Here is a 14,179-nt window from a genome sequence, read left to right on the forward strand (position 1 = left end):
CCAGTGGGCATCAATCTGAGCCAAAACACTTCTTGATCCTGCGGTTGGGGTGTTTCTCCAGTGAATAGGATACGAATTGGATGCTGTCTTGTGGTTTCTGGGACTTCAGAGGAGATTTGGACCCCCTTTTCATCGAGATAAATCTTCAACTTGACGTGACATCAAGTCACGTCCTAATAAGTTGGCCGGGCATGTTGGGGCAGAGAGGAATGCATGAGAAACTGTGTGGCTTCCCAGCGTCACACGGAGGGGTTGGGTGAATGGGACTTGGTAAGGTATGTTGGCTTGTCTCTGAGGGGGTGGTTGGTAAGGTGGTCCTCTGGGTTGGTCATAGCCTCGACCATGTGGGGGCCCCATTTGCTGGGGTCCCAGCCTGCAGTATCTGGCAAAATGCCCTGGTTGTCCACAGTTATAGCAGGGAAACGAGGTGTTTCCTGTGCCACGTCCTCTGCCTCTTGGTGCCCAACCTCCTCTTCCTCCTGGTGCCCAACCTCCTCTTCTTCCTTGGGGTTGGTGCTGATACGGGCCTTGTGGTTGCTGATACTGATCATACTGCTGCTGTTGTTGTGGGCCATTGTAGAGGGGAGGAACCTGCAACTGTGGCTGAGGCGTAGGAAGAGGCTGTATCGCTGTCATCTGCTTAACCACCAGGTCCGCTACTTCTTCAGCCGTGGGAGGTTTCACTACTTTGGCAGCCGCTGCTGTTTTCCTCTCAGCCTTGGTGCCTTCATGTTCGGAGACCTGAGCCACCATGAGCCTTCTCTGCAGCACTTTCATCTCATCATCATATTTGTCTTGGGCTTCAGTGTGCTTGTTCATGTGTTGAGTGACTTGAGCCTGCCACTCAGTTCCAACCATTTCGTCCAGGCCCACGCAATCCTCCAGCTTAGTCTGAACTGATGGTGGAAGTCCTTGAATGGTAGCTGTTCTCCACATGGAGATGGTAAGGTTGGAGGAGTCATGGGGTCCAAGGTAGGCCTTCCTCCAGGCCGCCTGTGTTTGTCTAATGAACTCTGCAGGGGACATCTTCCCATCCCACTTACAGGCTTTTAGAGCACCTTTGTTTAGTGGGGTTGGGTACTTGCGCCTTAAGGCGGTCCACAGGGGGTTCCGGTAGGAGTTAAAAGACGCATGGTTGGGGACCAATGCAGTGATTCCTCCTTCCTGAAGCAGCTTAGCCGCACGATGTGGATCTATGCAGCGAGCTAATACCGGGCGGAGGTCCCCAGCGGCCAGGTTGTTCCCCATGGTGAGGGTTTCAAACGCCTCAATCCAGGGAGTGGCTCCTGACGTGAGAGGGGGCAATCCTTCAATTAGGCCAGTCATATCAGCAAATCCCCATGGGTGGAAATCACACATGCCGGGTGACTGTCCAGGTGCCTGTCTCAAGGGGAGCGAGTATGCTGGCCTCTCCTCCTGTCTTGCTTCTTCCCTCTTCTGGGCCTCCCTCATCCTTTCCTGATGCCCTCTCGTCCTCATAGGTGTGGCACTGCCATGTAAGATGCCATTAATTACGTGGACTCCCTCTTTTTCCTCCCCCTTTTCGCCTTCCTCTTCTGAGTGGCCGACCTATACTGGTGCTTGTCCCAATCTTGTGTTAATTTCTCCCACTCGTCATCTGATTGATGGAGAACCGGCGCCCCCTTTTTAAGTGGATTAGACAGGTCCCATCGTTCTGAGGGCAACAGGGTGCGTGTCATGGAGGGATGTTGTTTTGACCTTGTCCAGGTGTACCCCTTTCCCCATGGAGTGTGGTCTCCAAGGCTGGACCTCCTTTCTCTGATCCTCCCTTCAAATGCGTGGGCAGAGGCCGGCCCTCCTCTAGCCCCATCTGGTGACGGTGAGCGATGCGATTTCACCGATCCACTGGCGGAGCGCGATGGTGTCTCTCTTCTGCTTCTGTGACCCTCGTGCCCTCCATCTTGGTCTCCTTCAGTTGTTCCCGCTGCAGTCATTGCAGCCATTTCCTCTCTCAGCAGTCTGATTTCACCTTGTACTGTTTCTACTGTTCCTGTAAGGATCTGTGTTGCCTCCGAAAGTGAATCATCTTTCACCGTAAGTTGTCCTCCTGTCAGTTGCATGACTCCATGAAGCACTCCTCCCTCTACTACGCGCACTGGCGCCATCGTGTAGGCACTTGGTGGAAGTTCAGTTGGAGCCCTCTTTGTCTCCCTCTTCTGGGGAGACAGAGGTATTACACCTGTGTTGACACCGTAAGGAGGGGGCATTTGGGGATATAGGGATGGCACAGCGGCCAGATCTGGCACTGCAACGCTGTGTATTTAGCAATTGTGTTTTTCTATATTTAATAAAGAGATACCGGCAGCTTACACTGTAAAATATGACTAAATGAGTTGGTGTAAGAGTAGCCGAAGAGAAAGAGATACCGGCAGCTTACACTGTAAAATATGACTAAATGAGTTGGTGTAAGAGTAGCCGAAGAGAAAGAGATACCGGCAGCTTACACTGTAAAATATGTCTAAATGAGTTGGTGTAAGAGTAGCTGAATGAAAGAAAAAAGGAGTTAAAATTCAGCCAGACGCATGTTGTAAAATACAGTGCCTTGCATAAGTATTCACCCCCTTTGGACTTTTCTACATTTTGTCATGGTATAACCACAGATTAAAATTTATTTCATCGTGGGTTTATGTAATGGACCAACACAAAATAGTGCATCATTTGGAAGTGGGGGGAAATATTACATGGATTTCACATTATTTACAAATAAAAATCTGAAAAGTGTTGAGTGCATATTTATTCACCCCCTTTACTGTGAAACCCCTAACAAAGATCTGGTGCGACCAATTGCATTCACAGGTCACATTTTCAAGTCACATAATTAGTAAATAGGGTCCACCTGTCTGCAATTTAATCTCAGTATAAATACACCTGTTCTGTGACAGACTCAGAGTTTGTTGGAGATCATTACTGAACAAACAGCATCATGAAGACCAAGGAGCTCACCAAACAGGTCAGGGATAAAGTTGTGGAGAAATATGAAGCAGGGTTAGGTTATAAAAAAATATCCAGAGCTTTGAACATCTCTCTGAGCACCATAAAATCCATCATAAGAAAATGGAAAGAATATGGCACAACCGCAAACCTACCAAGAGGAGGCCGTCCACCCAAACTGAAGAGTCGGACAAGGAGAAAATTAATCAGAGAAGCAACCAGGAGGCCCATGGTTACTCTGGAGGAGTTGCAGAGATCCACAGCTGAGGTGGGAGAATCTGTCCACAGGACAACTATTAGTCGTCTACTCCACAAATCTGGCCTTTATGGAAGAGTGGCAAGAAGAAAGCCATTGTTGAAAGGGATCCATAAAAAATCCCGTTTGGAGTTTGCCAGAAGCCATGTGGGAGACACAGCAAACATGTGGAAGAAGGTGCTCTGGTCAGATGAGACCAAAATTGAACTTTTTGGCCTCAATGCAAAACGCTATGTGTGGCGAAAACCCAACACTGCCCATCACCCTGAGCACACCATCCCAACAGTGAAACATGGTGGTGGTAGCATCATGCTGTGGGGATGCTTCTCTTCAGCAGGTACAGGGAAACTGGTCAGAATAGAGGGAAAGATGGATGGAGCCAAATACAGGGAAATCCTTGAAGAAAATCTGATGCAGTCTGCAAAAGACTTGAGACTGGGGCGGAGGTTCATCTTCCAGCAGGACAATGACCCTAAACATACAGCCAGAGCTACAAAGGAATGCTTTGGATTAAAGAATGTTAATGTCTTAAAATGGCCCAGTCAAAGCCCAGACCTCAATCCAATAGAGAATCTATGGCAAGACTTGAAGATTGCGGTTCACAGACGGTCTCCATCCAATCTGACAGAGCTTCATCTTTTTTGCCAAGAAGAATGGACAAACCTTTCCATCTCTAGATGTGCAAAGCTGGTAGAGACATACCCCAAAAGACTTGCAGCTGTAATTGCAGCGAAAGGGGGTTCTACCAAGTATTGACACAGGGGGTTGAATACTTATGCACCCAACAGATGTCAACTTTTTTGTTCTCATTATTGTTTGTGTCACAATAACATTTATTTTGCACCTCCAAAGTACTATGCATGTTTTGTTGATCAAACGGGAAGTCTATTCGAATTCCAGTTAGTAACAGAACATAATGGGAAAAAGTCCAAGGGGGGTGAATACTTATGCAAGGCACTGTAAATGGATGGGGAATGTGAGGTCCTCTGATCAGCCCCGCCAAAGTTGGTCACGGCCCTGGCGGAGCGCCGAGAAGACGATCAAATTGGAATATCTAGACTAGAGGAGGTAAAACTTGTAAAAAAGTTTCTGAAGGTGAACCTGCGGAGGGATCATTACAGTTACAGCCTGCTCGACCCCGGTCGACCGGGCTGCACTGCACCCCCGACGGCAAACACGCCGCCGGTCCTGCGCATCACCCCAGGATGACTGCGGTCAAGCCAGCCGACACTCGAGTCTCTGTGGTCAAATCAGCCGACACAGAAATTCTACTGCACCTATATACTGATATTTATGGTAAACGCATCCGAACCGCCCAGAACGGGAACAGGGATATTTCAAAGTACTATAAAAACAGTTTGCTCAATAATTCCAGAGAGACACTGATATGACTGTGTTCAGGACCTCTCAGGCTACCCACACACTGAATATCAAACGTTTTTTACTGTACAAATTAAGATATTTTTCAAAGTAAAGTCAAACATGTGCCCAATCAAATTGGTTCATTTCTGGATATTTCAAAGTACTATAAAAAATACTTTGCCCAATAATTCCAGAGTGAGACTAATATGGCTGTGTTCAGGACCTCTCTGACTACCCACACAATGAATATTAGACATTTTTACTGTATAGATTAAGAGATTTTTCAAAGTAAAGTGCAACAGTTCTACTGTGTAATAGATCATTTCTGGATATTTCAAAGTACTATAAAAATACTTTTCCCAATAATTCCAGAGTGAGACTGATATGGCTGTGTTCAGGACCTCTCAGGCTACCCACACAATGAATATTAGACATTTTTACTGTTTGGATTAAGAGATTTTTTAAAGTAAAGTGCAAGATTTCCCATGTGGAATACATCATTTCTGGATATTTCAAAGTACTATAAAAATACTTTTTCCAATAATTCCAGAGTGAGACTGATATGGCTGTGTTCAGGACCTCTCTGACTACCCACACAATGAATATTCGACATTTTTACTGTATAGATTAAGATATTTTTCAAAGTAAAGTGCAACATTTCTACTGTGTAATAGATCATTTCTGGATATTTCAAAGTACTATAAAAATACTTTTCCCAATAATTCCAGAGTGAGACTGATATGGCTGTGTTCAGGACCTCTCAGGCTACCCACACAATGAATATTATACATTTTTACTGTATAGATTAAGAGATTTTTCAAAGTAAAGTCAAACATGTGCCCAATCAAATCGGTTCATTTCTGGATATTTCAAAGTACAATAAAAACAGTTTGCTCAATAATTCCAGAGTGAGACTGATATGGCTGTGTTCAGGACCTCTCTGACTACCGACACAATGAATATTATAAATTTTTACTGTATAGATTAAGAGATTTTTCAAAGTAAAGTGCAACATTTCTACTGTGTAATAAACAATTTCTGGATATTTCAAAGTACTATAAAAAATACGTTTCCCAATACTTCCAGAGTGAGACTGATATGGCTGTGTTCAGGACCTCTCTGACTACCCACACAATGAATATTAGACATTTTTACTGTATAGATTAAGATATTTTTCAAAGTAAAGTGCAAGATTTCCCATGTGGAATACATCATTTCTGGATATTTCAAAGTACTATAAAAATACTTTTCCCAATAATTCCAGAGTGAGACTGATATGGCTGTGTTCAGGACCTCTCTGACTACCCACACAATGAATATTAGACATTTTTACTGTATAGATTAAGAGATTTTCCAAAGTAAAGTGCAACATTTCTACTGTGTAATAGATCATTTCTGGATATTTCAAAGTACTATAAAAATACTTTTACCAATAATTCCAGAGTGAGACTGATATGGCTGTGTTCAGGACCTCTCAGGCTACCCACACACTGAATATTAGACATTTTTACTGTATAGATTAAGAGATTTTTCAAAGTAAAGTGCAAGATTTCCCATGTGGAAAACATCATTTCTGTATATTTTAAAGTACTATAAAAATACTTTTCCCAATAATTCCAGAGTGAGACTGATATGGCTGTGTTCGGGACCTCTCAGGCTACCCACACAATGAATATTAGACATTTTTACTGTATAGATTAAGAGATTTTTCAAAGTAAAGTGCAAGATTTCCCATGTGGAATACATCATTTCTGGATAGTTCAATGTACTATAAAAATACTTTTCCCAATAATTCCAGAGTGAGACTGATATGGCTGTGTTCAGGACCTCTCAGGCTACCCACACAATGAATATTAGACATTTTTACTGTATAGATTAAGAGATTTTTCAAAGTAAAGTGCAAGATTTCCCATGTGGAATACATAATTTCTGGATATTTCAATGTACTATAAAAATACTTTTCCCAATAATTCCAGAGTGAGACTGATATGGCTGTGTTTAGGACCTCTTTGACTACCCACATACTGAATATCAGACATTTTTACTGTACAGATTAAGAGATTTTACTAAGTAAAGTCCAACATTTCCACTGTGGAATACATCATTTCTGGATATTTCAAAGTACTATAAAAAGACTTTGCCCAATAATTCCAGAGTGATACTGATATGACTGTGTTTAGGACCTCTTTGACTACCCACATACTGAATATCAGACATTTTTACTGTATAGATTAAGAGATTTTTCAAAGTAAAGTCAAACATAGATTTCATAAAAAGGTGGCTTTGTCAGCCTTGTATTTCACATTTATAATTTTCTGTTAGACAGTATGTGAATTCATTTCAACACACAAATCCCATCAAATCCGTATTAATCTCAATTCCCTGTTGTAATCACACAACAATTTTGGTGTAAAGATATACAATGACTTCTAGTAAAGAGACTTGTTACCGCACTCCATGGGAAAACAGAACATCTTGCTACATCTGGAGACTAGCTCTGAAGCTGCTATCCTGCAATAGTGTCCATCTTGTTGGGTGCACCTGGAAGTTTCCTATTCAAGGCCTTTGTGCCGGTAGCATAGAGCTGTGAATTCTAGGGAGAGACTGATTAAGCCCCCCCCCCCCCCCCCCCCCATAACAGGCCATAGTGTAACATAAATGTATACACAGAAATTGATTGTCTTTACTGCATCTTTTGGTTTTCAAGGATAAAGTTGAAAAGCTAAATGACTGAAAGTGATACAGAGATACCTCTACCCATTATACGAACCACCGCCTTGCTTTAACGTGTGAAGCTAGAAGATTTGTCTCTCGTCACTGGCTGGCTTGTTCTAGAACTGCTGCTTCCGGGATGGTCCCTCTGTTCTGCTCCTCTGCCCTGTACCTCTGACTCCCTCTGGTGTACACATCGCCAACATTTGATATGGTTATACCTCGTTTTTACAGATTACCTTTACCAAGTGTGCATTTCACTGTTAAAATGTTGCTACTGTACTAGTTAATTCCCCAACCAAAGGACTTCTGCCAAAAGTGTTCCATAAAATTAATAATCCAAACTCGTTGGGGACAAATGTCTGAAGACCCTTCAATCCAACATAACAATGTTATTATGATGACCCCAAATTTATCAACAATGCCCAAATAAGTTTTTGTTGGCACTTTTATACTCCAAGCTGTCATGTTGCCTAAAGTCAGACTAATCACATCATTGATTTATGGCTATACTGACAAACAGAAAAGAAAAAAATAAATGAACAGAAGGTTTTCATGTACTCTTTTATTCACAGCTGTCATTGTGCTACGTATGACATCTGCCATCATGTGCAGTTAACTGATTTAAAAAAAGCACTTTTACCCACGGTAAAATCTGTCATCTTTGATTCACACAGTGAAATGCAAACAAGTGGTAGATAATGTGAAAAATTGTTGACAGTTTTCTCAACCATGGCAGCTTGGAGGACACCAGGAGCACTGTGGCAGACCGTGCACCAGGTTTTTGTCAATTTAAAGATGGTCCTGATGAAGAGGTGCCCAACATCTGGCTGTACCTCTCTTAGGTGATCCGCCCTCTGCCTTCGGAGGTGTCTCCGTTGATCAGCTTATTCAAGTATCTTGTAAAAAACCTTCTGGAAATAAAAGTTTAACATTCCTGATCCCTTCTCTGCTTGGTCACTTCATTAATCCAGCTATGAGGACAATAGAAGGAAACCTATGAAGAGTACAGATGATCTAGAATTTTACATCACAACAGTATCTTCGGTACCAATATTTCCATAGACATGACAAGACCTGAGTTATTGCCTTGCAGTATCAGTTTACATACATTTCTTTAACTTTTATATGAGGACACATTCATATTTGTATCAAATTTGATGAGGGGTTAGGGTTAGAAGAATGAAATTCCCCGCAAGTGTTTATCATACAAGAACCAGAGACTCCATCCCCCTCAAAGCATCATGATGAAGTGTCTCCCATCACGGTGGTTGTCTAGCTCACCACAGTTGTCATTGAATCAGACTTTTTTACTGTAGATAGCATCAACATATCAAGCCTCATAAGTTCAATTTAATTGTACTTCTGCATTGAATTTTAGTTTGACCTTTACTTAAACCAGATGGACGCTGGAGATCTATTATTATTATCAATATTATTATTAACCTTGTTATTAGAGCAAGGTAATAAAAGGACAGATTTGAAAATGGTACAGATCTTCTCCTACTCTCCAATATAAAAAAGCATATTTCACAAAACAGCACATTTAATTATATTCAAACTTTCCCTTATTTTCCCCTTATATGTTCAGTCTGGTGGGAGTGGGAGAAGATTCCTTGGTGCCAATTAGTTTGAGCAAAGTTTTATTTCTTAACTCTTAAGAAATAAAACAAAAGTGTCAGCTCTTTGGACTGATCTTGACCAGACTCAACCGACTCACACTCCCACCATCACCCAGAGGGCCCACGTTGACGCCTGTCCGTCTGGAAACGCTTCCATGGCTATTCCAAAAGCTGCATGTGGGTGCATATATCTATAAATATATAGCCGTATTCTTTATAACACATTTTTTGTAGATAATATACAATAGAGCAGTTAAACATTTATACATAGAGGAAGCTATAAGATTAATAAATGATCTCTCACTCCTTTTCAAATATGTAGATTAAGTCAATACGTGTTTGGACTTTCTTTCCCCTCATCAGTTTGTAAATACTTTCACTTTTTTGTATTATGTTTTACATGATTCAAATGAATGAATAAGCCCCATGCCATTTTGTATCCTTTATGCATTCATACAATATTTTTAACCAAATATTCTATAGCTTGACAGAAATAAATACACTGGCTCCGCAAATTATGTACATTAACACCCTTGGGTCATTATAGATATTCTATCCATCTGGACAGTTTCATGCAAATGATCCATACACCACAATGAGTAAAATGTTCTGACTGTGCCAGTCCAGCCTTTATTCTGAGTCCAAAGTTCATGTCACTCCAGTGAACTTCAGCATGCTTTGCAATTCATGCACCTGCACGAGAATGATGGTTTGCACAGGTTAAGATGGTTCAATGGCCACAATGCTGTCCACACTGCAGCAGATCACCAGGACGGAGTCTTTTGAATGGCAAAGATTAGTAACACTAAAGCCAAACACATGTTGTCCATCAACACTGGGGCAGACAACTGAATACAGATAAGAGTGATACCAGAGCACCAAGCAAGAACTGAAAGAGAAGTGTAAATGCCCGAACAAGAGCTTTATTAAAACACCACTTTAAACACGGGAATGCGACAACTTAAGTTTTTGACACATGAACTGCAGCACCAGAAAAAAAGAAAAAAGCCAAAAAACACAAAAGATGAGCTTCTCTGAAGCCACTTTTTAAAAATACCCCAGGTGAGTAAATGCAAGCTCAACAATACAAACAACTCTTAAAGGCGTTCTAATCTAAAGACAAACAATCACTTGATGTAGACATCGTCCTGAGATGGCACGACTTCCAGGGGACTCCAGGTTATACGGTCTTCTGCTGGCCCTTCTTTCCAATCAGAGACTTGTGGATGTGAGGGATCACACCTGGTGGGAGGAGGGGGGAGTTAATGGATGTGACATTAACATTGTTTCAGTTAGACAGTGAAGTAAAAATCATCAAAACAGAATCCACGTGCAACTTCCAGATTGCTACAGACTGATCATGAATTAGCAAAAACACATTGTGGAAAGAGTCTGCCGGCAACCTCAAGTAGAATCTAAAGAGTTGGATAGTGTGGTTACCTAGAACCAATATACAGATCATAGATAAGTAATGTGGACTTTTAAATGCACAGAGGCTGATCATCTGTTTACCTCCACCGGCAATGGTGGCCTTGATGAGTGAATCCAACTCCTCATCTCCTCTAATGGCCAGCTGTAAGTGGCGGGGGGTGATGCGCTTCACCTTCAGATCCTTCGATGCGTTTCCTGCCAACTCCAGGACCTGACACAAAACCAGGGTTTCATTACTCACCGGGGCCCGAACGGCAGCTCCGCAGAGCCCGGTCACTTCATTTGAGTAACGATTAGACGGAAATCAAAAGGAAGCTCGGCGTTACCTCGGCTGTGAGGTATTCGAGAATAGCGGCGCTGTACACGGCGGCGGTGGCTCCCACTCTGCCGTGGCTGGTGGTCCTCGTCTTGAGGTGTCTGTGGATACGGCCCACGGGGAACTGCGGCGACAAGACAGAGAGAGGGGCTTCAGGGCGACGAAACAAAGGGCTCGGTGGCCCGCCGGGGGGAGACGGCCACCAGCTGAGTAACCTCAGCAGCCCGTTAGCTTCCGCTAGCCTGTGCTAGCACCGCCGGGGCAATGAATGAGCGGACAAACCTGCAGTCCTGCTCTCTGTGAGCGCGAGATAGCCTTGGTCTTGGTCTTCCCCGAGTCCTTCCCTGCTTTGCCGCCAGCCTGGGAAAAAACAGCGCTCATGAGCTCCGGCCCGTCACAACACACATGTTACATGGACTAAACGCGCCTTTTAGCGTCATAACGCCGTTCACCCAACCACTGGCGACACGTTAGCTGGCACGCTAGGCTAGGACAACAGCTAGCGATAGCCGCTAACAGTCGGCTCCTCACAGGAACGCGCTCTAGACCTTTTCTCATTTGGCGCAAACAAACCTCTACACACACACACATTGAACGGACACGACGTAAAACACGCACCATGTTTAGAATGCTCTGATAATGTCCAACGCAACAGGACACACTGACACAGCTCCGCGCGAGTATCGTCCCTTGGTTTGAACTACAACGCCCGCCCTCAGCTGGATGTCATATATAGCTCATCCTTATCCGGGTATCTGGAGGCCGCGCAGCAGCTAATCGAATCGCGCTGTGTGTTTCCTACTGTGGCGCTCGGCCAATGGACGGGGAGAAGCCTCACTATGCGGGAAAAGTCGTAAATAACCCTTCAAAGGGAAGCTGGGTAATGTAGTTCTCACCTGCAGAAAGTCGATTCCTATTGTCTATTTTGTTTAATCAAATCAATTTTTTTTTGTATTTATATCACATAAGTTTAGTTTCATATTCGACATAATACTAAACTGTAAATATATACTTTTTTTGTATCTGGACAACTTCCATTTCGAATGACACAAATCACAACAGGTGTAATTCAAAACTCATCAGCCCCTCAGGGTCAAAAGCATCAAGATGTGTTTCCATTGTTTTTTTGAAAAAGGTCTTTGTAAAATGTGCTTATGCATGAAGATGCAGCTGACAGGATGGGGTATTGTTATATTTAAAGTTATAATTAAAACTAATCATGTAAAAGCATCCTCTCCTGACAGAAGACACTGTCTATTTCTTATTTGACCTTTCGACTGACTGCATTGTTTTGATGTAAAAAGCCATAGAAACTTCAGTATTTATTTTTCTTTACAGTCAAAGGGAAGTTGTATTTCTGCCACCTGAATTTTATATCTCGCAATGAAAACAACATTCTTTTGTCATCAGTTCTACTGAGAAAAACACACATGAACATCCCAGTTATATGAAATATTCAACAAACACAGAGCAAACAATACAAATTCCAAAGCTAAAAGGGAACTTTGACAGGAAGAGTGTCAGAAGACTGGGAAGAGACATTTATTATATTTTCGACCAAAACCCCTGTATTTCATCTCGATAGGTTTGACTCATTAAAATATTTCATTTTCCAAATATTCTTATAGTCACGATTTTGCAGTGTTGTACTTCTACCACTTGATGGCGATATATGCATATAATTCTGGGTGCAGTCATTGTAAATAGTGACATCCCTCAACTCTATCCACAACATTAAAACAGAGAGATACATTTTATGACAGGTTCAAGGTGCAGACGGATGATGGGATTAATCTTAAACTCAATAAATCACAAAGAGTAGTTTCCTGTTCCCACCAGAGCTTCATACCTGGACTACGCTCTTTCAGGCCCCCAAGCCGAATTAGCTTGAGACAGCTGATTCATTCGCCCAACAGTATTTATTTTTTAATCTCGAAAGTCCCCCAGCTGGCAGAGTGGCAATATAAAATCCTTGGAGTATTATATGAATGCCTCCTCAACATTTCCTCCCTCAATTTGAAATTAAAAATACTTTCATAACAAGAGGATCATTGTGTTTATCGTATTGTTTGTAATGTCTTGAAATGAAATTAGCTATGGGAGCCTTAATGTGATAATTAGTGGTGTTTGTTTTCTAGCCTCTATCTGGGAAGATACTGCTTTAGACATAAAGACCCAGATATTATTCTCATAATTGACAAATATGAGTTTCAACCAAAAAAGTGGATATACCTATGATATATAATTCACAATAGAACAACAACAGATTACTGATTCGCACTGACACAGGGACATAAAAACCAAATCCACTACCTGAAATATTTCTTCCCCACTGGAATTTAACCAGGAGACACAGAGCAGTTAGACATAGACAGTGAAGGAATGTCTCTCTCCATTTCCCCAGATTTTCTTCCAGAAGATAGGGAATAAATATCCAAGCATTCCACCTGTCTACCTTTCTACTCAAATTTGACATTGTATTATTTGCCTTCTTCCTTCCTGGCTTTAAGACAATAAGAAGAAAAATGATCAGCATTTCAAGCTGATAACTATTCAGTTCTATTACTTTAACTACAGCGCTGTTCGCATTAAATGGGACCGAACTGTGAAAGTGAATGGTGAAATGGCGCCAAACTTGGACTCTACAGTTTAAGCTCCAACATCTGTCAAAGGTTTGGTTGAGGAAAATTTACCAATAGGTACTTTAGGTTATCCATTGATGATGTCATGCTTTTCCATTGAATTTTATTTATGGGATTTAATAACTGTGCGCTGTTTCATAAAACATTTTTTGAGGTAATATCCAATGTGTTAATGGGTTAAATGGGACCAACTCACTTCCAAGATGTTTGACATGTTAACCTTGTATCCACCTGTATCAACTGGCGCTTTATCCCTCTCCCAAGTTTGTTTTACGACACAAAGGTTTTTCTTTGACCTCCAGACACAGCAACAACCCCATTTTAAATAAAGTTGATTTGATGTTAACACTTTAAACTGGGGTCCCTCCCATCATATTGAATCCCACTGAACCCCTTTCTTTCCAAGTGTGGAGAAAGTGGTCTACAGATGACATACAGACACCAAAGGGCCTCTCTCAGTGTCTGGTTTGTCCAATCTGGGCTACTGTAGAAACGTTCTGGCGCAACCACAGTGCAATACATCCCACACACTGGACCTTTAAACCACCAGTTTGATTTATTTATTTATCTTTTTTACAAAACTTAACTCAAGGTTCCCTTCAGTTTTTTTTGTTGAGCTTCTGTCTCCAAACATCAAAACACAGTTACCCTTTACAAAGAGAGATTTTGTGTGGTTTATGGGCTACAACTGTTTCATCATTCTTATGTGGGGAGGGGGTAAGGGTGGACTTTTACATTTCACTATGAGCGGGGCAGTTTTGTTTAGTTTATCAACCTCAAACAAATTAATAAATGTATTGATGAGGAAGCAAAGAATAAAGAAAAAAAAGTGAATACACAGAATGGATATCAATGTTAGGGCTGTGTGAGAGCTATAAATAAGAGT

At 41.9% G+C, this 14,179-nt stretch overlaps 1 protein-coding gene across 1 annotated transcript; it reads right to left on the bottom strand.

The window, feature by feature from the left end:
* Positions 1–9,504: 9,504 nt before the first annotated feature.
* Positions 9,505–11,421, bottom strand: LOC128430087 (histone H2A.Z). Its single transcript, XM_053416042.1, has 5 exons — positions 11,270–11,421; positions 10,934–11,011; positions 10,662–10,775; positions 10,417–10,546; positions 9,505–10,146 (listed from the first exon to the last, which is right to left on the bottom strand). Exons 1-5 carry the CDS (start codon positions 11,270–11,272, stop codon positions 10,085–10,087), a joined length of 387 nt encoding a protein of 128 aa, XP_053272017.1. The 5' UTR covers positions 11,273–11,421; the 3' UTR covers positions 9,505–10,084.
* Between the last annotated feature and the right edge of the window lie 2,758 nt (positions 11,422–14,179).

Source organism: Pleuronectes platessa, chromosome 23 (assembly GCF_947347685.1).
Source record: "Pleuronectes platessa chromosome 23, fPlePla1.1, whole genome shotgun sequence".
NCBI lineage: Eukaryota > Metazoa > Chordata > Actinopteri > Pleuronectiformes > Pleuronectidae > Pleuronectes > Pleuronectes platessa.